The sequence below is a fragment of the Muscardinus avellanarius genome (genome assembly GCF_963383645.1).
Source record: "Muscardinus avellanarius genome assembly, chromosome: 3".
Taxonomy (NCBI): domain Eukaryota; kingdom Metazoa; phylum Chordata; class Mammalia; order Rodentia; family Gliridae; genus Muscardinus; species Muscardinus avellanarius.
Window position 1 is genome coordinate 29098677 of NC_137788.1, and position 24201 is coordinate 29122877.

Here is a 24201-nt window from a genome sequence, read left to right on the forward strand (position 1 = left end):
TGACGGCACAGCCAGAGAGGCAGCTCCCCAAGGAGCAGCCCTGTGCAGTCGCTGTGGGCGCCACGTCCTCGGGGCCTCGCCAGGGGGCGCACTGTGACCCCAAGGAGAACAAACTGGGCCCGCTGTGTGGCTCTCTGGGGCCAGTGAGGGCTCTGCGGGCTGTGTTTACCCTGGGCGGGAGGAGATGTTTGCAGAACAGGTTTGAAGAGGAAACCTCCTCATTCACAGCTTCATTCGCGGTTCCTGGAGAGTCTGTGATTCAAGTACCAGCAGTTGGGGTGGGCGGTGGGTGGAGTGACCAGCAGGGCAGGAGGAGGGAGCCGGCCCTGGGAGATGGCCCAGGACTACAAGATCTCTTCCCGGGGACTCCTGGCCTTGAGCGGGGTCTGTCCGTTGGGCAGGGAGCCGTTCTGGCCATGCAGGAGCTTGCCCTTCTCCCGGTCTGGCCACGTGAAGATGGCGTCGTCGCTGTCCAGCTCCGACTCAGAGTGCATCAGGCTGCTGCTCAGCGCCGGGCCTTTCTGTTTGGTGCCTGCAAGGGGGGCAGGAGTCCCAGCGTCAGGGGCCAGCCCTTCCCAGCCTGAAGAGGAGCTGGGGAACGGGACAGCCGTGGCAGGTGGAAGGGGCACGCCCAGTCCCGGAAGTGCCAGTGCGCCCAGCCTGGACCTCAGGCCTGGCTCTGTGGCTTCCTCCAGCCTGCGCTTTGGCTAGTGCCACCTGGTGACATTCTCTCTCCTTTTAGATTGGAGTGAGAGCCAGGCCCGGGGGCTGAGCTATCTCCTGGTGCCCCGTGGGCCCCTCCCTTGCTCTGGCTGTGTGGGGACTGCAGGTGGAGAGAGGAACATGGCAGAAGCAGGGTCTCAGGCAGTCCTGGCCGTCAGCTCACAGAACACACAAGTCAAAAGCTGTGAGAGCCAGGCGTGGTGGCGCACGCTTGTAATCCCAGCATTTGGGAGGCTGAGACTGGAGGATCGTGGTTTGTGGACAGCCTCAGCTACTTAGTGAGACCCTCCGCAACTCAGTGAGACCCGGTTTCAAAATAAAGAATAAAAAATTGGGCACGGGGTGTAGCTTGGTGGTCAAATGCCCCTGGGTTCCATCCCCAGACCCGCAAAAAAAAAAAAAAAAAAAAAAACAAAAAACAAAAAAACAACGGTGAGCAAAGCTAGGCGTGGTGGCGCACGCTTGTAATCCCCACGCTTGGGAGGCTGAGACAGGAGGATCGCACAGGTTCGAGGCTAGCCTCTGCTACTGAGTGAGGCTCTCAGCAATTTAGTGAGATCTTGTTTCCAAATAAAATAGAAATAGGTCTGGGAGTATAACCTGGAGGTAGAAAGCTCCTGGGTTCCATCCCCAGTACCACAAAAAAAAAAAAAAAAAAAAAAAAGGCCAAGAGAAGCTGGGTCAGAAGTGGCACCAAGACCCTGCGAGCCTTGAGAGTCCCCTCCTCTGCGGCCTCCAGAGGGGTCACAGATGCAAATGGTGGTCTGCCCATAGCCTCAGAGCAGATGAGCAAGATGGCTGCCCTCTGCTGGTGCAAATATTCAAAAGAAAGCAAGAGGGAGGCTAAACTGAGAACCACCAGAGATACCCCACCTGCCGATGCTCAGGGCCCCTCCTTCCTTACACAGGCATCCAGTCAGGGGAGACCCCCCCGCCAGACTCACTCAGGTCCTCCAGCAGCTCCTGAGTGGATTTCACCACTAAAATGACAAGCTGAGCCCTGGGTTAGGGGAAGCTGAACATGGCATCACCATGGCTCGACACCTCTCCTAGTGTGACACCTATCAAGTCTATACACATGGCCACCAAAGGCAGACAGGAATGTTCCCCACAGCCCTAAGAGCCAAAGTGGAAGGAACCAACTGCCATCATCAACACAAACGGTGAATATATCCATCAGTGGAAACTGGACAGCAACGCGAATGAGGGCAATGCTGTTACGCAGAACGCAGAGGGAGCCCAATGCAATTCTAATCACACTCCAAGACACCAGCCGTCACGCGGGGCCCTGACAGTGTGCAAAGGGGCTGGGCCGCTGCTGCCGAGTGCGTTCACCTGAGGCCCACTGCTGCTTGAGGAGTTTCTCTACAGATTAGGTTGAACCACATAAAATTGCCATTTTTGTAGGTCAAAATTTAAAATCAGTCATTTCATACAGTCCAACCTACTATATCTTTTGTATGTGTGTGATACTGGGGATTGAACCCAAGGACATTCTACCTCTGAGCTCCACTCCCAAAGCGATTTTTTATTCTTAAGTTTTGAAAGCAGGCTCTCACCAAGTTGCAGAGGGCTTCACAAGTTGCTGAGGCTGGCTGCAAACATGGGAACCTTTTGTCTCAGCCTCCCAAGTACTGGGATTACAAGTGTGTGCCACCACGCCCAGCTCAACCTACTACACTTTAATAGAAAGTTGTGAAATAAAAATCAACAGACAACACAAAACCCACATGCTGACTGTAGCCCCGGTCTCCCGAGGGTCGGCCCCCACGCAACTCTGCAGCCCTCAATGCCTGAAAGCACCCTGGGCAGCCAGGCACAGCACCAGCCTGTCACATGCCCCCACACCACACCTTGTGCACATAACCCTGAGGCTCTGCAGGGCCCCACCCTGCACACACCGCTGGTCCTGGGGAGCCAGGCGCCTCCAGCCACCAAGGCCACATGCTGAGCCAGGCTCCCTGCAAACACGCTGCTTGGCACTGCCCAGAGCCAACACAGACCCCCACACCCCGGCCCGCGGACGCTGCAGCGCCCTTTCCTTCCTCCATAGGAACCTCAGCTCCAGCAGGACCCGACTTCTGCGTGTCTGCTTCCTCTCACAAGTCTGGCAGAGGAAGTCCTGGCCCGCCTTACCACCAGCCGCCACTACGCACTGCTCCGCTCTAGCTCTGCAGGTGGCCAGCAAACACTGCCCCCACGCTCTGGACCCCCTCCTTCAGGTCCACCTTGGCTGCTGCTGTGGTGCTGGGCCCCACCAGCAGGCCAAAGACAAGGCCCTCCCCTGCACAGCCCCTAATGCTGAGGATAACCGAACTGGCCCAGCTGGCCTCACAGAAGGCCAAGAAGGGAAGGAACCTTCTAGAGCACTCAGGAGCCACGGGTATATTTTGTCTTGACGGTGATGGGAAGAGACATCTTCAGAGTGCTAGCTTAGGAAAATTACCTGGTGGCAATGTATCAATAGTTGAGGGGAGAGGCTACAGGCAGGGAGGTTGCAAGGGGGATTGTGCAGTGGTCCTCAGAGGACAGTGGCTGGAACGGCAGGGTATGAAGCGGGACAGCCAGGGCCAAGGCGGACTCCAGCCTGAGACACAGTGAGAGCGCGACCCCCCGGGAGCCGGGACACCAGGTGCCGACTGGGCGAGATGAACGCGGCTGGCCACCTCTGAGCTACATCCCTACGCCTATTTTATCTTGCAGCACTGGGGATGGAACCCAGGGGCAGTCTACCTCTGAACTACGTCCCCAGCCCTAATTTTTATTCTTTATGTTGAAACAGGGTCTCACTAAGTAGCTGAGGCTGGCTGTGAACCTGCGACCCTCCTGTCTCAGCCTCCCAAGTGCTGGGAATACAAGCGTGTGCCACCACGCCTGGCTAAGTGCTACTTTTTAAGACTTTATTATCACATTTTATATATTTGTGAGCACAACTTTGGGAGATAAGGGGGGATGAGAAAGAGATTTCTGGGTAGGAACACGAACCCGCAGATTCTGTTCAGGAAAGAGGGAGATCAGCCAGGAGGAAGACCCCAGGGAAGCAAACTGACAAAGCTCACAAGGCCGTGTCAGCCAGGCCAAAGGCGGCCACCTTTGTGCTGGAAATAGGAAGGTTTCCAGGGGGTGGGAGAACATGGTTGGAGCGACGCACAGGGCAGCCTTGGCCTCCGTGGGGAGCCGCAGTACTCACTGGAGCGGCTTAGGGGCAGGCGGCCCCCACCTCCGGCAGCCGTGCCATCTCCCCTCACAGACATTCTGAGGCATGGCCTGTGTGGGGACACTCTACCCACTAGGTTTCCCCCAGCGCAAAGCTTCACGCAGGAAGGATGTTAGATATAAACAGCTCCGTTGGCAGAGGGTTTAGGTTGCGCATAGGGAGCGCAGCTCCCATAAACTCAGGGCATCTGTTCTGCCCCCACGAAGTGGCCGAGCCCAGCCAGGAAGAGGCCCGCGACCCACGGCGCCTCTCCCAGTGCCACCTTGGAAGCCCGCATGGGAGACGCCCGACAGCAGGGTGGTCCGCCTGAGACAGGGCGCAGCTGCCTGCAGCCCCAGCTCCGTCCGGTGGTGGGAGAGATGGGGAGGGAAGTTTCAGGCACTAGCACTAGGTCTGCCCAGAAAGGACAGTCTGGGCAGGCATAAGGGAGCAAGGCCCCTGGCCCTGACCGCTCGGGCCTGAGGGCGGGCAGGCAGAGAAGGCCGAATGCCAGCAGAGTGAAGGGCACCAAGGAGCTCGGCCCGCTCAGGCAGCGCCGCCCTCCCCTTAGTGGCCAAAGGAACAAATGCTGCTGGCCGCGGGCGCACTAGAGGGTGGGGCTCGGCTCCCGGCGCCTACCTGCTCGAGAGGCCGGCTTCAGCTCCAGGCTTTCCTGATCGGTGGCATCCAGGACCTTGTACCTGCTTTTCCTCTTGGTTTTTCCTTTTTGCCTAAAACACACAATTTCCACCCCTGCTCAGGAAAGAGGTTCTGTGTCCGTCCCTGCAGGGGTTGGCTGGGGGGGTGTCTCTCCAGCACAGTGATTTATCCCTCAAAAACTGATCCTCACAGTCCTAAGCAAGGAGCTGGACCACCTGAGATGGACTCGCCACTCCACTGTGCTGCAGGCGGACCACTGAGGTGCGCAGCAGGCCACCCCTCTGCTCCAGGGCATGGGGAGCCGGTGCCACGTTGGAGGCCGGGTGGCTGGCTTGGGCAGCTGGGATGCTGAAAAAGTCCAAGCTCTATAGGAAGTAATATCACAGGTTAAATCCCAGCCCTGCTGCTTACTGACTGGGCCTCAGACAGGTGGTATGGTGTCCTGAGCCTGCGTTTCTCCACTCTAAGATGGAGAAAGACTTATGTGTACAGAAAAGATATTACCTACAAAACGTTACCATGACACACAGTGAACAGAGCAATCACACCTAGCAATAACAAAACACATACAATGAACGTAACCGTGAAACATCCTGCCACCAGGAAGAAGACTGGAAAGAACCCTAGTACAGTTCTAGGTTAAGTCTACGACTGTATAGAAATATACATGCAAACACTTCTCAACAGGACAACAGCCGTGTTCAAGTGTGAGGCTGAGGCCACGCCCCGCTGGTTCCAGAAGGCAGGCGTCTACGGTGAGGGCCCTGCGGCTGAAGAGGAGTGCCATGCCCAGGCCTGGGGTGAGGAAAGTCTCTGCGCAGGCGGGGTGGGCCAGACCATGCTGACCATGACTGGGGACCCAGCGTGGTGCTTCGAGTGGACAGTGCCCAAGTGAACTTCACAGGGGAATCCATCTTACCTCTTGCAACAGCAGATGGCAGTCCAAGACAGGACGCCCAAGGCGACGACAATGACAAAGGCAGCGATGATCACATACAGCACACTCCACTCTGCCGAGAAACCAGAAGCATGAGGGCTGGGCAGAGAGATGAGCAAGGAGGTGTGGGCGCCATCGGGGCAGCTTCACACTGCAGACAAGAGTGTGTCCAGGCTGCCCAGGAAAGGGAGACCTTGGAGTCCAGGGCAGCCGAAGCTTGCAGGCTTCCAAGCCGGCCCTGCGCCAGGGGGCCCAGGCCCACACAGCATGCAGACGCACCGAGCTCTCGGCCAGGGGACTGCAGCTCCATCAGGCCAGGCTCCCAAGGGACAGAGGCCCGCAGCGGGCCGTAGGCTGAGCATGCGCTGGTCTGACTTAACCTGCTTCTTCACATGGCTGCTTCTTGTCTTCTTTTATGAGGTACTGGAGATTGAACCAGGGCGCTCACCACTGAGCCGCATCCCTAGCTCTTCCTTTCTTGAGACAGGGCCTCCCAGAGCCCAGGCGGCCTCGCTCACAGTCCCTGCCTCCGCTTTCTGAGTAGCTGGGACGACAGGGCAGCCCCTCCAGCACAGATGCGCGCTCCCCACACGGCACTCACCACAGTTGCTGTCTCCGTCCCGCAGCCGCACCTTGATGAAGTTCTCCATCCAGAAGGGGTCGCAGATGCAGCGCTTGGTGAATGAGTCGCAGTGGCCGTGCTCCGAGCAGTTCAGCTGACACGCTGAAGACAGCACAAGGGTGGAAACGTCAGCAATGCCAGGGCCAGGGCGACCCTTGCGCCCAGCACCCAGGGCCCAGGAAGATGCCAGGCACCCACTTGAGCTCCGTGGCGTGCTCCTGTCTCCTTGCCCAAGACAGAGGAGGGAAAAGCACCCCAGAGACAGCTCCACTGTCTCCCCATTCTCTGCATTAGCGAGTCTCATTGTTATGTCTCACACACCCCCTTCTCAGAACAATGTAAGTGCAGAAGTACAGCTCATCCTATCACAGAGGAAGCAGTTATATTGAATGTGGTCTGGAAATATTTAAGAACACAAGTTTTTAATATTAGAGATAGTAATATGTTTTTATTAAACCATTGAGATGATTTATTAATGAGTAACAACTGTTATAATTGTGTGTGTGTGTTGCTGGGGATTGAACCCAGGGGGTATTCTACCTTTGAGATACACCCCCAGCCCTATTTTATTTTTTATTTTGAAACAGAGCCTCACTAAGTTGCTGAGGGTCTAAGATGCTGCAGCTGGCTGCAAACCTGCAATCCTGTCTCAGCCTCCCAAGTAGTGGGATTAGATTACAGGCGTGTGCCACCACGTCTGGCTACACTATCATAATTCTGAAATAATCATGAGTAAAAGCAGTACTTTGTCATGTGACATGCGTGGAAGTCACAGATTCTGCCAGTACTATCCGACCCATAACTGAGGGAGAGCTCTGGCCTGAGGTTGAAGATGAGGGCGTCTTTTTCTGCTCGGGCTCACAGGCTGCCTGCACAAAAGCATCTCAGAGCCCGGCGCCCATGGTGAGAACCCCGAGATGAACCCCAAGCCCTCACGCCAGCGGCGGTGAAGGTGAGGGAGGACCTGCGTTTCCATCCTCAGAAGGAGAAGAGGCGGAGGCAGAGGGGACTGGCAGGCTCTCGCTCCCTCCTCCCAGAAATACTCACTGACGGTGTTGATTTCCAGGGCTCTGAATATCAGGAAGTCTGCCTTCTGCTTCTGCAGCTCACTCCTGAGCATCGCTGCCACCTCATGGCCCTTGAAGATCTGGTGGGGAGGCTCGTTTTGAACAAAAAACACCATCTTGGTGCTGCAGAGACAGCGACAATAGGAATGAGCTAACGCAGCCAGCTCCTAATTACTAAGTACCGTCTGCTAGCACCAGACACTGCTGAGTACCACATGCACGCTGTGACAGCGGGCCAGTGAAAAAGGTGCAATCAGAGTCATCTTCATTATAGAGGACAGCACTGGGGATCAGAGGGGTCGAGTAACTTGCCCAAGGTCACACAGTTAATTATGGCAGAACCAGAGCCCCACTGGGTCCTGTCCGACTCCAAAGCCTATAATTTTCTTTTCTTTTTTTTTTTCTTTTTTAAGTCCTGCATATTGAACTTCATTTGCCTCCAAACTACACACCCTCTGCCCTAATTTTCATTTTGAAACAGGGTTTCACTACACTGCAGAGGGCCTCACTAAGTACTTGAGGCTGGCTGCGATCCTCCTATCTCAGCTTCCCAAGTACTGGGATTACAAACATGTGCCACCATGCCTGGCTCAAAGTCTATACTTTAATTGTGTGTGTGTGTGTGTGTGTGTGTGTGTGTGATGTACTGTGGATGGAACCCAGTGGTATTCTATCTCTGAGCTATACCTCCAGCCCTATTTTTTTATTCTTTATTTTGAAACAAGGTCTGAGTTGCAAAGGGCCTCACTAAGTAGTAGCTGAGGCTGTCCTCAACCACGATCCTCCTGTCTCAGCCTCCCAAATGCTGAGATTACAAGCATGTGCAAAACACCCACGTGTCAAAGCCTATAAATTTTTTTTTTTTTTGGTGGTACTGGGGTTCCTGGGAACCCTTCTACCTCTGGGCTATACTCCCAGACCCATTTTTATATTTTTATTTGGAAACAGGGTCTCTTAAGCCAGTGAGGCTGGCTTCGAACCAGTGCGATCCTCCTGTCTCTGCCTCCCAAGCGCAGGTATTACAAGCGTGCGCCACCACACCCAGCTCAAAGCCTATAATTTAAAATGCCCTCAGCTGCCTCAGGTAACAGGATGATCCGTTCCAAACAGCTAACTGGAGGATGAGAAGAATGGGGACTTGGTTCTGGCTACCCATGCTATCAGCCTGTGCTTAGCTAAGACAGTGGTGCTGCTGGGGTTGTGGCTCAGTCTGAAACAAACCACGGTGCTTTTTTTTTTTTTTTTTTTTTTTTTTGAGGTACCGGGGATGGAATTCAGGGACATTCTACTTCCGAGCTATACCCCTTGCCCTATTTTTTATTCTTTATTTGGAAACAGGGTCACAGTGAGTTGCAAAGGGCCTAAGTAGCTGAGGCTGACTGTGAACCTGGATCCTCCTGTTCCTGCCTCCCAAATGGTGGGATTACAAGCGCATGCCATCACGCCCAGCCAAAGCACAGTGCTTTTTAAAATGTAAACTCTTGGAAAGCATCGAAGATTACCATAGGCCAAAACACAACTGAAACAACTATTTCTATGATAGCAAAAAGAAAGACCCTTTGCAGTAACGTGGCTGGCCTCGCCACTGTCTTAATCCACGGCCAGGGTCTTTGTTGCTGATTGCAGGCCGCGTTTGAAACTCACATCTGGCTAGCACACAATCTGTTCTCTACGCCTCAGCCTTACATTTTGATAACCTGCTTCTTGAGTTCCATGTTAGTCTCATAAATCAAACCTTCCCGCGTAGTGGGCCACACTGGGTTTGTGGGTGTGCCCAAGATACCAAGCTCCTCAATATGCAAGCTGGCTGTGGGGACAGTGGCATCCTGGGGCACCGGACAGGCTGTTCCAGTCCAAGTAGCTTTTATGTTTATGCTGAGGTGCCATGCAAATAGTTATTGTTTTCTATGTGTGGCCTGAAATGAAAGCTTGGGAGAAACTGTTATCGACTAAAAGCTTGCTCCACAGTGATAACGATGGGCCCTCACAAATGCCAGAATCAAGAAACAGACCTTTGCCATAAAAGATGTATGGGTCATTCTCCTTACTCTTCCCCAGTCACCAACCTCATGCTTATAGTTTCAATCTCTGTCAGTATACCAACAAGTCAGATTTTCATGTCCTCTCCCCATAGCACCAGTAGGGAGCAGTCTATACCAGCAAATGCTTAAAAGAACACCTTCCTCAGATGTCTCAAATCCAACATGTCCCTAAGTAAACTCCAGAAAATAACCACTGAACTAAAGGCTATGTTAGGGACTTATAAAAATATGATCTTGCCAGGCATGGTGGCACACATGTGTTTGTAAGCCAGTACTTGGGAGGATTGCAGATTCATGGCCAGCCTCATCTACTTAGGCCCTCCACAACTTAGTGAGACTAAAACTTTTAGAATAAAATAGGGATGGGGGTATAGCTTGGAGGTAGAATGCCCCTGAGTTCAATCCCCAGTACCAATATGTATGTATCTTATTTAATCCTCAATATAAAATCCTATAAAACAGGTAGCAGATCCTTCACAGAGCGCTGAGGCGGCCTGTGCTCCTCCAGGGCTCCAGCGCGTTGTGCGCTCGGGGCCAGGGCAGCTCCCCGCTGTAATGCACGACCTCCCGCAGCCCGCGCTCCTCCTGAATTCCTCCGTCTGTCCAAGCCACAAGTCCAGATGCTTCTATTTTCCTCAGGCCCCACAGGCAGCAGTGTCAGGTCTGAGCAAACCCAACAGTGCTCTCACCAGCCCTCTGGCCAACTGCCCAGCCAGCTCCCACCACCATGAACCAGCATAAGCAGCCATTCGCCCCATTCCTCCTCCCAGGCTAATCAGCATAGCTTTCAAAAGAAGAGTCCTAATCATGCTGTCCTGGTCTAGTCTACCGTGACTCATATCAGATTATTCCCGGGGAGCTGTTAAGCGTTAGGTGTCCAGGGCCCGCCCCAGTGGAATCTTCACCTCCAGGGATGAGGCCCGGGCAGTGGTGTATTCATAAAGCTCCAGGTAATTAAGGCCGTGCATTGAGACTGTGAACCACCACCCTCCGTCACCTCTAAACTTGACTGAAAATTCTAATACTGTGTATAGCCAGCAACCCCACGATGCACCCCGGAGATGCCCTGACCCCCACCCCTCCTTCCATGCTCAGGGCCCACAGCCTTGCCCCACTCAGACACCACAGCGCTCCCTCCCTTACTCCTGTCTCCAGAGCGGCAGCTCCTGCTGCTCCAGCCAGGACTTGCCTGCCTCATTTTCCTCCACAGGCTCCCCTCAGTCCATGCAAAGGCACAAGATTTCCTGTCTTAGAAGGTATCCCCAAGAGCCGGGTGTGGTGGCGCACACTTGTAATCCCAGCATTCGGGAGGCTGAGACAGAAGGATCGCGCTTTGCGGACAGCTTCAGCTACTTAGTGAGGCCCTCTGTAACTTAGTGAGACCCTGTTGCAAAATAAAGAATAAAAAATAGGGCAGGGGGTGTAGCTCGGAGGTCAAATGCCTCTGGGTTCCATCCCCAGACCCGCAAAAAAAAAAAAAAGGTGTCCCCACATCCCACCCCCACAGGACTCCCAGCACCAGCTGCTGCAGAGGCTTCCTGGTACCAGCTCGGTACCCACTGACCACCATGGGCGTCTGGGGAGCAGCACTGTGGCTGTCTTCCGCTGCAGGCTCTGTGCACGGGCGTTCACGTGCAGCACAGCTGCAGCCCACCTTCCTGCTGCCTCCCAGCTGCTCCTTCTAGTCTCCTTTGCCGTCTCTTCCCGCCTCATCCTTCAATACTGATGTGCTCCAGAATTCTGTCCTCTTGATGAACCCTCCTCACGGCTTCCACTCCGGCCCAGATGCCTGCGACTTCCCATCTCTGGATCTTCCCTCCACCCCAAGTTTCAGCCTATATTTGTAACTATCTGGAACACCCCCAAGTATCCCAGGAAACACCCCAAATTCAGTAATCAAAATAGGTAATTCCAGCCAGGCGTGGTGGTGCACGCTTGTAATCCCCGCACTTGGGAGGCAGAGACAGGAGGATCACGCTGGTTCGAAGCCAACCGCGAGCGCGCTGGCTTAGGAGACCCTGTTTCCAGATAAAAATGTAAAAATAGGTCTGGGAGTGTAGCCCGGAGGTAGAAGGGCTTCCAGGAACCCCAGTACCACCACCAAAAAAAAAAAAAAAAAAAAAAGGTAATTCCGCTCCCTCATCTCAGCGAATGGCCTCAACCACCAACCACACAGCCAAACCAAAGCCCGCACGCCTTGCCAGGCTCTGCTCACAGCACTCAGCTCCACAGCACTCTGCTAATCTACCCGAGTCTCTCTTCACCGCAGCCCTGCTTCCTCCATGGCCTTAACGCAGAGACCACCACCTTTTATTAAATTAGTCAAGAGTTTCCTGACTGGCCCCTAGCCTTAGCATCCACACTATTAATCTAAATATGGTGTTTCCTTGCTCTTAAAAAAAACAAAACACAAAAAACAAAAAACCTGAGCTGGGCATGGGAAGCTGAGACAGGAGGATCGCACAGGTTCAAAGCCAGCCTCAGCTACTTAGTGAGGCTCTCAACAACTTAGGGAGACCCTGTTTCCGAATAAAATATAAAATAGATCTGGGAGTATAGCGCAGAGGTAGAAGGCCCCTGGGTTCCATCCCCAGTACCATTAAAAAAAAAAAAAACCCACTGGGCACAGCAGTGCATGCCTGTAATCCCAGTACTTGGTAGGGTGAAATAGAAGGATCAGAGGTTCAAGGTCTGGCTCAGAAATTTAACAAGACCTTCAGTAAACTAATGAGACCCAAATTAAAAAGTAAAATAGAGCTAGGGTATAGCTAAGAGGTAGAATGCCTCTGGGTTCAATTCCTAGTACCAAAAACAAACAAAACTGCATACATAAAAATAAACTAACTTGGGTCCTTACCCTCTGAACTGTCAAAATGAAACTCCTTGAGGCAGCATGTGCCTGTAATTCCTGTACTTGGGAGGCTGAGACAGGAGGAATGCAGGTTAAAAAGGAGCCTCAGCAACTTAGCAAGGCTCTCAGCCAACCTAGCAAAATCGGGTTTCAAGATAAAAAATAAAAAGGGCTAGGGATGTAGCTCGGAGGCAGAATGCTCCTGGGTTCCATCCCCAGTACCACACACAAAAACAAACAAACAAACACAAACAACTCAACCCCCTAGCTTGCATGCAGCTGTTCTCAGGCACCAGAGCCAGCCATTTATCCATGGCCACACCCTGGGGCCACTAAAACAACTTCCTCCAGAGGAACCTGCCTTGCCTACCTCAGGCCACTACTAGAGCTGCTCCCTCTTCTCCACTCCCTTCTGGTGAGTGCAAGTTTTACTTCTGCAAAGTGTTTGGGCTACGTTCTACCCCGCTGTCCTGGAATTCTTCCCGAATTGCCTGCCCTCACCTCACGGTTCTGTGGCCACACACCGTCAAATGTGCCCTGCATGTAGATGTATGCTCCTTGATTACCTCCCTCAGCACACGGCTGGCGGCAGGGATGGACCCCCGGATCCTGCAGCCCATACCTGGCTGAGCGTCTAGTGCTGAAGAGCAAGGCGGACACTGGGTGGCTCCTGGTCAGAGCGCCCACCCTTCTCTATCTGGCTTGCCACTTTTCAGCTCAGTCAAGAAGCCTAGAGGCCCCTGGTCTTTTCTTTTCTCCCCCCATTCATTACCCAGCTACCTCTGCTCCGTGTACGGCTGAATCTTTTGCACAATGATGTCAGAATCCAGCACCCCCAGGAGGACCCCAATCTGGCGGATGAACATCCCCTTCAGCCTCTCAGTTAGCTGACTGACGTTGACATCCAAGATGATCTCCACCAGGTTGCTTTTCCTGGGATCTGGAAAGGAGGCGGATCAGTCATGGCTCTGGAAGTAGGAGAGGTAACACAGACCTGCCACGCGCATGGCTCCGGCACAGGAGGGAAAGTGCGGCAGCCTGCAGACCTCCTTCAAGTGGGAAAGAGATGGTGAGTCCCGATGAAGCAATCTGGGCTGGCTTGGAAAGTTACCCAGCAACCTCAGAACCGGGAGTAGGACTGAGCAGTGAGGGAGGAAGAACCTGCAGCCTTTGTTTTAAAAGCTCCTGCCCCTTGGACTGCTGAGCTCTCCAGGCCCGGTGGGGGGGGGCCACACAGTCTCCCCTGATCCCCATCGCGTGTTCAGGAACTTGCTGTACATTTTCTACAACAATGGGAGGAAAACTGTCCATCTCAAACATCTTATCATCCCTACAGGTTCAAATACAGTAAACAGGGAATCCAGGTAGCCAAGGGGCAAGGGTTTCAACCTCAGAGCAAGCTCACAGCTACACTGCCTCTGTGAATCCTAGAACTGGGATTCATGGCTTCTGAAAATGTCCTAAAGACTGTTCCACACTTAGGAGTTAACATCGACCATTCAGAATACCTGATCTGCATATGGATTGCATACTGATGTACCATTTTCCTGTTCTGATCTAATCTGGAATGGAGGAGAGACTTGAAGGTGGTGTCCTTCCTAGAGGCAGGACGAAGACTGGAAGACCCCCCAAGGCCCCTTCCCATGTAAGCCGTCTACACACAAGCGTGACCTGGGTGGCGGAAGCAGGATTATTTGACACCTGCTCAGCGAAGCTCAGACTTAAAAGCTCCGCCCCCAGCTCCACACTCCTCTCCTCCCTGTCACCAAATTAGTCTCAAAGCAAAACAAAAACATGGTTCTATTTAAGAAGTAAATTTTATTTCTGAAAATCTCAAAAAAGTACAGGCCACCAGTTCCTTTACCTTCCTTGGCTTGTCAAATAGAGCCTGAGGCTCAACTTATAAAAATAAATTGTTTTCTGCATCTGGGTGCTGATGAGACACCATGACTCAAGCTGTGCCTGTGCTCAGATTCCCAGCGCACCCTGCGCCCTGTCCTCAGTCACGTGGAGAGGAGGACACGCTGGGCCGGGCCCAAAGGCCTGGCTTTGACACAACTGCTGTGTGACCTGAACAAGCCCTGCCCTCTCTGTGGGGAGCAGGGGGTCTGTATTCCTGCGTGGCAGAGGGGGCTGTGGGAAGGGACGTCTCTGAGGTTTGTTTCGCAGCTGGCTGTGTGCGGCCTGCACTCACCAGGCTTCACTTCCACTGTGGTCCGGTCTGTGTCGCTCTCACCCTTCGCGTCAGTCACCTTCAGGTGGAACGTGTAGGTGCCCTCAACCAGGTCGGAAAGGAAGAGGACTGGGTGGCGGTCAGAATGGTTCAACACCTCCTGCAGGGTGAACAGCACATCCATGTTGCAGAACGGAGCATCACTCCTTTTTGGAGGCAGTTACTGGCTCTGCAGGAATCAGGCAGTATCTGGGCCGGGCTAGTTCAACTCTGGGCATTTCCTAATCCATAACCACCCTGTTAGGATGAGGGCACAGAAATCACGCTGTGCCATACCAGCTGCAGAATGCCCCATGGTAAGTCATTTAATCTTTGTTTTTCAGAGAACAGTCGGGTAATCAGGCTTGACACAGGAGCTCCTTGGTTAAAACAATTCTGAAGAGTTGGTTCCCTCCCAACCCAGCCTGCTGCTCAGACTGGCGCACTCACCCCTGCTGCTGGGCTCCCCTCGTCTCGAGTCCAGAGGTAGCTGACTATCCCCTTGTCGTCTGAGGACTTGGAGCCATCCAGCTCTGCTGTGTTCGTGGGCAAGGTGATCACCACATTCCCAGTTATCTTGGCTGTAGGTGCTTTGTTCATTTCTACCCAAGAAAAGCCATTGAAATAATGTGACATTCTGGAAAGAAAGAATGCTGCCCCTGATGCGCATGGGACAAGTAAACACCAAGAGCATCTTAAATGGGGAGCTAGTTTAGTGCCTGGCAGATTGAAAGGCACCAGCAGCACCACAGCCATGTTCTCCTGACACTGTGTAGCAGAGGGGCCACGTATGTTCTCCCTGCTACGTGAGAACAGCCTTCCCAGAGGAAACTCGTTCTCTGCTTTGGAGGATCACACACAACAGCCCAAAGTGGTTTACAAACTTGGGGTTTAAGTTCCATCCAGCAAACATTACAAATTCTCCTTTAAAGACTAAAAAATAGGGCTGAGGTTGTAGCTTGGAGGTAGAATGCTTCTGGGTTCCATCCCAGTACCACAAGAAACAAACAAAACAAAAAAATTAAGGTAGTCGGGCATGGTAATCCTAATAATTGGGAGGCTGAGACAGAAGGATCCAGGTTCGCAGCCAGCCTCAGCTACTTAGTGAGGCCTTCCACAACTTAGTGAAACCCTGTTTCAAAATAAAAAATAGAGCCGAGCATGGTGGCCACGCTTGTAATCCCCGCGCTTGGGAGGCAGAGACAGGAGGATCGCACAGGTTCGAAGCCAGCCGCACGCGCTGGCTTAGGAGACCCTGTTTCCAAATTTTTAAAAAATGTAAAAATAGGTCTGGGAGTGTAGCCCGGAGGTAGAAGGGCTTCCAGGAACCCCAGTACCACCAAAAAAAAAAGAAGAAGAAGAAGAAGAAGAAGAAGAAGAAGAAGAAGAAGGAGGAGGAGGAGGAGGAGGAGGAGGAGGAGGAGAAGGAGAAGGAGAAGGAGAAGGAGAAGGAGAAGGAGAAGGAGAAGGAGAAGGAGAAGGAGAAGGAGAAGGAGAAGGAGAAGGAGAAGGAGGAGAGAGCCGAGTGTGGTGGCCATGCTTGTAATCCCAGCATTCAGGAGGTGGAGACTGGAGGATGATCGCGGTTCATAGACAGCCTCAGCTACTTAGTGAGGCCCTTCGCAACTCAGTGAGAACTTTTTCAAAAATAAAAGACTAAAAAATACAGCTGGGGGTGTAGCTTGGAGGTAGAATGCCCCTGGGTTCCATTTCTAGTACTTTTATATAAAAATAAAGAATAGGACCGGGGGTATAGCTCAGAGGTAGAATGACCCTAGTTCAATCCCCAGTACTTTACAAAGACACACACACACACACATACACACACACGCGCGCGCACACACACACACACACACACACACACACACACACAATCTTAAGATGAAGCCAGATGTGGTGGTGCACACTTGTAATCCCAGTACTTGGGATGCTGAAACAAGAAAGAGGATTGCAGGTTTGAGACCATCGGCCTTGTGGGTCACTGTGCCTGCAAACTAGGGCACCACCAAACCCGCCTGAAGTCAGTCTCAGCCACAGGTTCAAGGACAGGCACAAAGCAGCAGTGCAGCAGTCATGCCATGGCCTGCCAGCAGGTGTCACTGTAGCCAGGAGGACAGCCACAGGAACACAGGTCTAGCAGCACAGGCAACATCAAAGAGCAGTGGAAAGACCCCTTAGTTCTCTCCCTATCCAACTGAGGAGGCGAGAGGGAAAGAGGAAGGAAAAGAGGGAGGGAGAGAGGAAGGAAGAGTTAGAAGAAGGGAGAGGGTGGAGAGGTGGGAAGGGGAGGAAGGGAGGGAAGTTAAAATTCACCTTCCAGTGCTGCTCTCACCCCAAACTTCTTCCCCACCTCTTCTCTAACTGATTTCTATAGCCAAACAAGACAGGGCATGTTCCTCAGCACCTGACCCAGAGAGGCCCAAGGTACCTTCTTTGACAATGACGTTCACAGAGCTCTGGCTCTGCAGGCTCCGCTCGTCCTTGACAGTCAAGGTGAACACGTAGGCCCCCACTTGCAGCCCGCTCACAGTGGCCACGCTGCTGTTGGCGTTCTCCAGCTGCGCCCCATCAGGTCCCCTGGACAAAGACAATAAGCGAGGGTGGAGCTGAGCCTGCTCCGCTGCTGCTGCTCCCCCAGCCCTGGCACAGCAGGAGGGGACAGCCACCACCTCAGCTCAGATGAGGACAATTGTTTTCCAGACCTTGATAGGATGTGTTTAAAAATATTCCGTTTGGACAAAGTGTCAGTTGGCCCAAAAATACAGGTTACCTGCTGGTCAGAAAATTCCACTCACCAGTTTTTAGACACATCCAGGCTTATCCTTTTTATGAGCTTCTAGAGCATTCAGACTCTTTACTGCTCTCGTTTATAAAAAGGAACAGTTCTCAGAGCAGGTCTGTGATCAAAAGAATGCTTTAAGAGTGATGTTTCTGAAAAGCATTTCTGGCCCAGTAGTTGGTTCAACTCTTGCCAGACAAGAAGCAAAATGCTTCTAAATCACATGCCAAGTCCCTCCTGATAAAGTCAAGGAAAGGAAAGGACCAAGGATGCAGAGGACCTTTGGAGACAAAGTGTCTGTTCAGCAGCTCCATCAGCAAAACTCCCTCCAGTCATGCACAGGGCCACAGAGGACCAGGATACCTGTGTCCAGCCCTTCCCCTCCTGCTCAGCAAGCAGCCTGGAGCAAAGAGTGAGCTGGGCCCACACCCAGGCACAGGGCTGCACAAGGCCAGAGCCCTGGGCACCCTAGCTTCCTTTAAAATGAGCATAAACTGCAGAAATCTGTAGACTCCAGAGTTTTCTTTGTTTCATTTCTTTTTTCTTTTTTCTTTTTCTTTTTTTTTTTTTATTTGGAAACAGGGTCTCTTAAGCTAGCGAGGCTGGCTTCGAACCTGCGCGATCCTCCTGTCTCCATCTCCCAAGAGTGCGCCACCACGCTGGCTTTTTGCTTTTTAAATGTATTACTTCTGATCCTGCTAACTTCTCCTGAAACAGATTCTCCTTCATGACGCTCTGCTAAGCATTTTCTGCTGCAAATACCACTAAAACTCAACTAAAAAGTTCAACAGGCCTATCCTCAATAAACAAATACAGCAGGAAACAGCAGGCTGAAGAAGACTGGGTTCTCCAAACAGAGAACAGAGCTGTGTGAAATAATGTCTAACATCCAACTCAGCAATCGTTGAGTAGCTTCTACAGTGAAATTAAAGTCCTTTTCCACCTAGCTCTAATGCCCTTGTCAAAGAAAGAGAAAAAAATATTTATATAGCCAGGTATGGTAGCACATGTTTATAATCCCATTTCTTGGGAGACAGAAGGACTGCAGGTTCAAAGCCAGCCTCAGCAACATAGCAATACCTTGTTTCCATATAATTTTTTTTTTTTCCAGTACTGGGGATGGAACTCAGGGCAGTCTATCTCTTAGCTACTCCCCCAGCCCTATTTTTTATTCTTTATTTTAAAACAGGGTCTCACTGAGTTGCAAAGGGCCTCACTAAGTAGTAGCTGAGGCTGTCTTTAAACTGTGGTCCTTCTTTCTCAGCTTTCCAAATGCTGGGATTACAAGCGCATGCCACCACACCCGGCCTAAAATTTTTTCAAAAAGAGCTAGATACTTAGCTTGGAAGTATGTCAGAATGGCCCTGGGTTCAATATCTAACACAAACACACACACACACACACACACACACACACACACACACACACACGTAAAACAAAATCCCAGTCTGTTCTGTGGCCGTTGTCTTTGGAAATTAAGAAAGCTTTAACTCTTCTTTAGAATTATTTTGTTTCCTGTGGGATCCTGCAAAAAATTGTATTTCATTTGTTAGGGTGTGAAGGAACTGAAACAGACGGTGAGAACCAAGAATTGTTCAATTAGGTAATTTCAGCTCAATTAGCATTATTTTGGCTCCAGTCTTTGGCCTCTGGCTAACTTAATTGGTATATGGTGTCTTCCAAAAACAGTAACAGAGTAATGCTTTCATTTTACAGATGAATCTTCAGTTTCTCTTAGGAGTTGCTTGCCCCATCTCCAAGCCAGCCTCACCCAGTTAATTTTGAGTGACAGTATTTTTCTGCTCCATTACCCCTCTCAGCCTGCCTCTCACATGTAATTAAACTATGCATTTCAGCAGATGGATCTTACCTACAAATGCTCTACCTGGGGACAAGCTGATGGAAAGCATTCCATTCTTTTTTTCTTCCAAAAATTATTTGTAATATTTTCTTAAGAGCTAAAGTGTGGGATTATAAGCATTTCATTCTCAATAACCCTCTTAGATAAGCCAATAAAACCAAGTTAACTCCTAAAATCAAGCAAAGCTTTGCTCGCCCAAGGCCTAGACCCTTATAGATTGGGGTTCTGTGTTGACACTCACTGGGTTTTCTCCCAGAGATAGGAGATAATTCTCTGATCATCTGAGCTCTTGCTGCCATCCAGGGTTGTGCTGTCCACAGGCAGGGTCAGCTCTTTATCTGGGCCTGCGTCTGCCTGAGGAGGTTTGTTGTTTTCTAGAGACAGAGAGACATGGAGGTCAAAAGTAGCCCGTCCAGGTGGGAAAGGAGAGGCCCCAACGGGACATGTCCTGGTAGCCACGTCTACTTCTTAGCTCACAGAACTGTTGGGATATGTGGGAGGGAGGGATACTATCAAGGAGCTCACAATGAAGATACGACTGAAGGGCATCAAACGATTCTGGAAGAAACACAGCAGAGTTATAATACCCTGCTCAATCTAAAGTCTAATGCTACAGGATTTCGTAAGAGGGCTTTCCTAAGGAAGTAAGTTTAAAACTGATCCGTAAAAAAACAAGGTAGAATCTGGGATGGCAGAGGCCCTAACTCCTACGTCTCCAAAGGCACAAGAACCAGCCAAGGGAAGGGTGCGAGCTGAGGCCGGGAGCTCCCTCAGCTGCAGCTGTGAAGAATGCACTCAGGGACTGGAAGGAAGACACTGCCCTCAGAAGCTCTGGAGAGAGCGCCTTCGCTCCCACTCTCATGCTCCTCTCCCCAAGGCCAACAGGCCGGCCATCAGAAGAGCCTGAGTCCTAAGGACGGCACTCACCAGGCTGCACGATGACGGTCACCTGCGCAGTGGCCTGCTGCCCGATGGTGTCAGTCACTGTGAGCTGGTAAGTATAGTCTCCTTCTTGCATTGCAGAGAGCTGCAGGGTCGGTGTTCTAACACCCTGCACACAGAAATAGGAGTGGAGAAGTGGGCACTCAAAACCACAACATCCCACAATAATTCCTACTCTGGTAGCAAAGATTTCCTTGGTTTTCTTTTCTTTTATTGAAAATGGTATACATTTAAACTGTGCTTGGTGCCCCCCATTCCCCCCCCCAACAATGAGTGTCCAGGTTAACCATGCTATATTCATACTTTTACACATATTCAGATATAACTCTTCCATTAATCAACCTCAGCCTCTTCCTCTCCTACCCTTCCATTCGAGCTTTGCTGAGGTTTCCCCTCCATTATCTGGAGTCCCTCTGGTATCCCAGTGCTCCCTAGTTTGGGCATGTTAGAGGAAACATATGTCCCTTCTGATTTCCTTGGTTTTCTCTCTCTTTCTTTCTTCTTTCTTTCTTTCTTTCTTTCTTTCTTTCTTCCTTCCTTCCTTCCTTCCTTCCTTCCTTCCTTCCTTCCTTTCTTTCTTTCTTTCTTTCTTTGTGGTACTGGGGTTCCTGGAAGCCCTTCTACCTCTGGGCTACACTTCCAGACCTATTTTTTAATATTTTTATTTGGAAACAGGGTCTCTTAAACTAGTGAGGCTGGCTTCGAACCTGTGTCATCCTCTTGTCTCCACCTCCCAAGCACGGGGATTACAAGCGTGTACCACCACGCCTGGCCTGATTTCTTTGGTTTTCTAAGCTGAAGTTGGTATTGGGCTGGCACCTCCCAGGTCAGTGTAACTAACACAATTGTGGAAGCAGACCTCAGGTGACATCTAGCTGCTAAGCATTTGCACAAATTCTACAACAGCAGTGAAGCCTGAAACACTGTAGAAAATAGAGCTAGGTAAAGTGTGGGCTATAAGTCATGCCTCAAAGCTAGAAACAGAATATGGACTATCAGAAGGAACATTATAAATAATGTAGGGCTGCCTGGCACAGTGGTGCACTCTTGTAATCCCAGTACTTGGGAGGCTGAGATAGGAGGAATGCAAGTTCAAAGCCAGCCTCAGCCACTTAGTGAGGCTCTCAGCAACCTAGAGAGATCTTGTTTCCAAATAAGAAATAAAATCGGGCTGGGGGTGTAGCTCGGAGGTAGATGGCCTTTAGGTTCAATCCTCAGTATCACAATAATTAGTTAATTAATTTAGGGCACACTTTCAACACAGAAGCTTCCTACGGAACAGTGGTCAAAAACTGGCAGCCTGTGGACTTTGTTTGGTCTGTAATGTCAAAAAAATTAGAATGGTCACATCAAGGACTTGAATTCTGCCTGCTCTTGAGAAGCTGGACCACCAGGCAATACTAGGACCATATGGCAGAATCACTCAAAGCAAAGAACAGAGGGCCCTGTGGTCAGGGCTCAGACACTCCATCCACTGCAGCCCCGCCCAGCTTCTTAAAATTTTACTTAAAATTTCCAGGACTTGGGAGGCTGAAACGGGAGGATCACAGATTTGTGGCCAGCCTCAGCAACTTGGTGAGACTCTGTTCCAAATAAAAAATACATTCCCACGCTTGGGAGGGGGAGACAGGAGGATTGTGCAGGTTCGAAGCCAGCCGTGCTGGCTTAAAAGACCCTGTTTCCAAATAAAAATATAAAAAATAGGTCTGGGAGTATAGCCCGGAGCTAGAAGGGCTTCCAGGAACCCCAGAACCACAAATGAAATAAAATAAAATAAAAATAAATAATATAAAGTACAAAGAGGCCAGGCACGGTGGCGCATGCTTGTAATCCCAGCATTTGGGAGGCGTAGACCAGAGGATCACAGTTCGCGGACAGCTTCAGCTACTTAGTGAGGCCCTTTGCAACTTAGTAAGACCCTGTTTCAAAAACTAAAAAGACTTAAAAAATAGGGCTGGGGGTGTAGCTTGGAGGTAAAATGACCCTAGGTTCCATCCCCAGTACTGAAAAAAAAAAAAAAATACAAAGGGCTGAGTGTGTAGCTCCGAAGTAGACTGTCCCTGGGCTCAACCCTCAGTACAAAACAACAACAACAACAACAACAACAACAACAACCACCACCACCACCTACTTAATGTGACCTGCTGGTGACTGATTTAATCTCCCCTAAGTAGCTCCAGGAAGAAGGTGTCCTTTGTCAGACAATCTACTCTAACTGGCAACAGAGTTGATGAAGATTTGTGCCCGGTGGCTTCTGAGTACTTTGACTATCTGGCACTACCCGAAACAATAACATTTCTCACACTCCCAGACCTATTTTTATACTTTTTTATTTGGAAACAGGGTCTCTGAAGCCAGCCACGCGCAAGCTGGCTTTTTTTTTTTTTTTTAATAGTAAAGGTTTAAGATAGAGATTATTACTAACCTGTTCCTCAAAGCCCCCCCCCCCCTCTCGCCCCCCAACAGTCTCCTTCCCTCCACCAAACTTTCTGGGCTTGTTTTAGATTTTCTTTCTTTACTTCCTTTTTTTTTTTTTTTTTTTTGTACTAGAGAATGAACCCAGGGGTATTCTACCCCTGAGCTATATCCTTAGCCCTTTATATTTTATTATTTAGAAACAGGGTCGCCGGGCGTGGTGGCACATGCTTGTAATCCCAGCTTTTGGGAGGCTAAGACAGGAGGATTGCAGTTCAAGGACAGCCTCCACTACTTAGTGAGGCCCTCTGCAACTTAGTGAGATCCTATTTCAAAATAAAGAATAAAAAATAGGGCAGGGGGTATAGCTTGGAGGACGAATGCCCCTGGGTTCCATCCCCGGACCTGGAAAGAAAGAAAGAAAGAAAGAAAGAAAGAAAGAAAGAAAGAAAGAAAGAAAGAAAGAAAGAAAGAAAGAAAGAAGAAAGGAAGGAAGGAAGGAAGGAAGGAAGGAGGGAGGGAAAAGGAAAGGAAAAGAAAAGGAAAGGAAAGAAAGAAACAGCATCTCACTAAGTTGCTGACGGCCTCACTAAATTGCTGAGGCTGGCTTAGAACATACACTAAGGTCCTCCTGTCTCGGACTCTCAAGTATTGAGATTACAAGTGTGCGCCACGATGCCTGGCACCTGAACTTAAAAAAATCTAAATGGCTGGCATGGTGGTACACACCAGTACTTTGGAAGTTGAGACAGGAGGATTGCAGGTTTGAGGACAGCCTTAGCAAGTAGTGAGACTCTCAACTCAGTATAACACTAAGGTAGAATGCCTCTGGATTCCATGTCTAGTACCACAGAAAAAGAAAATCTAAATGCATAAATCTGACTTTGGTAATTAAAATGCAGGAGAAATAAGCATTAGACGGGTGGCCCAAATCCAGTGGCTCTTCCTCCCCAGTGAGAAGACAGGAAGCAAGCCATCTCACCTGCATCTCCACCACCTTCCCCTTGCTGCTCGGGCTGAGTGACCACTCGTAGCTGGTGATGCCATGGTCATCCGTGCTCTGGTTCCCAAAGAGAGTGATGGAGTTCTGAGGCAGGGTGATCACTTGGTTGGGGCCTGCGTTGGCCACGGGTGGGTAATCCACAGCTTTGTTCACTGTCAGGCTCGCTGTGGTGGAGTTGGTGGCCCCATCAGAGTCCACTACAGTCAGGCTGTCAGGGCAGACAGAGGCGTACACTGAGGGACAGGTTTCAGGGGAGAGGAGTAAAACTAGAGGGCTAAACATCAAGACTAAGAAGGTGGCAGGATTATTATTCTTACCCTTCCTCCTGAAGAGCAGAGTAACACAAAGCTAGAGTTGACTGAGGGTGTACTATGTGCCAGGCACTGTTCCAAGTTCTTTATCTCTCACTGAACCCACTCAAAAGCTCTGTACAGCACTACCTTCTAGGCCTCCTTGCATATAACAGAAGACTGAGGTAAAGAGGAAAAGGAACGTGCTCAAGGCTATACATACATCACAACAGCAGTGGATTCAGGATCTGACGAGCTCTGCTCCCCATGCACATCTATCTGCGTGCCAAGCCCTTACCAACATCGTCCAATACAGACCTCAGGACAGTCATTAGAGTGGGATCCTATACGCACTCTACAGGAGCCTCAGAGAGGCAAGCATCCTGCCAGGGCTATGTGATCAACTAAGATGCAGGCCCACTCTTCAGAAGAGATCATCCCTGGCCCAGGGGCCCGAGGACTTCACAGATACACACTCCATGGACCATGACACCTCAGGCAGACAGCCTCTGGGACGGAGCAGGAGGGCTGGATCCAGGAAGGCAGGAGTTTGAGATAGAAATGAATTCTCCCACGCAACAGGCCCACAGTTTGTGCCAGT

At 50.8% G+C, this 24201-nt stretch overlaps 1 protein-coding gene across 1 annotated transcript in view; it reads right to left on the reverse strand.

The window, feature by feature from the left end:
- Positions 1-344: 344 nt before the first annotated feature.
- Positions 345-24201, reverse strand: part of KIAA0319L (KIAA0319 like) — a gene marked incomplete at its 3' end in the record, with an annotated part of 116401 nt that continues 92544 nt past the window's right edge. The window contains exons 10-21 of the mRNA XM_080693367.1: positions 23290-23518; positions 19878-20001; positions 19192-19324; positions 16739-16887; positions 14761-14912; positions 14293-14431; positions 12879-13038; positions 7186-7328; positions 6118-6240; positions 5499-5589; positions 4559-4650; positions 345-532 (exon numbers count right to left, since the gene is read on the reverse strand). Of these exons, the coding sequence (XP_080549493.1) occupies positions 345-532; positions 4559-4650; positions 5499-5589; positions 6118-6240; positions 7186-7328; positions 12879-13038; positions 14293-14431; positions 14761-14912; positions 16739-16887; positions 19192-19324; positions 19878-20001; positions 23290-23518 (1723 nt within the window). The remainder of the gene's footprint in view (positions 533-4558; positions 4651-5498; positions 5590-6117; positions 6241-7185; positions 7329-12878; positions 13039-14292; positions 14432-14760; positions 14913-16738; positions 16888-19191; positions 19325-19877; positions 20002-23289; positions 23519-24201) is intronic.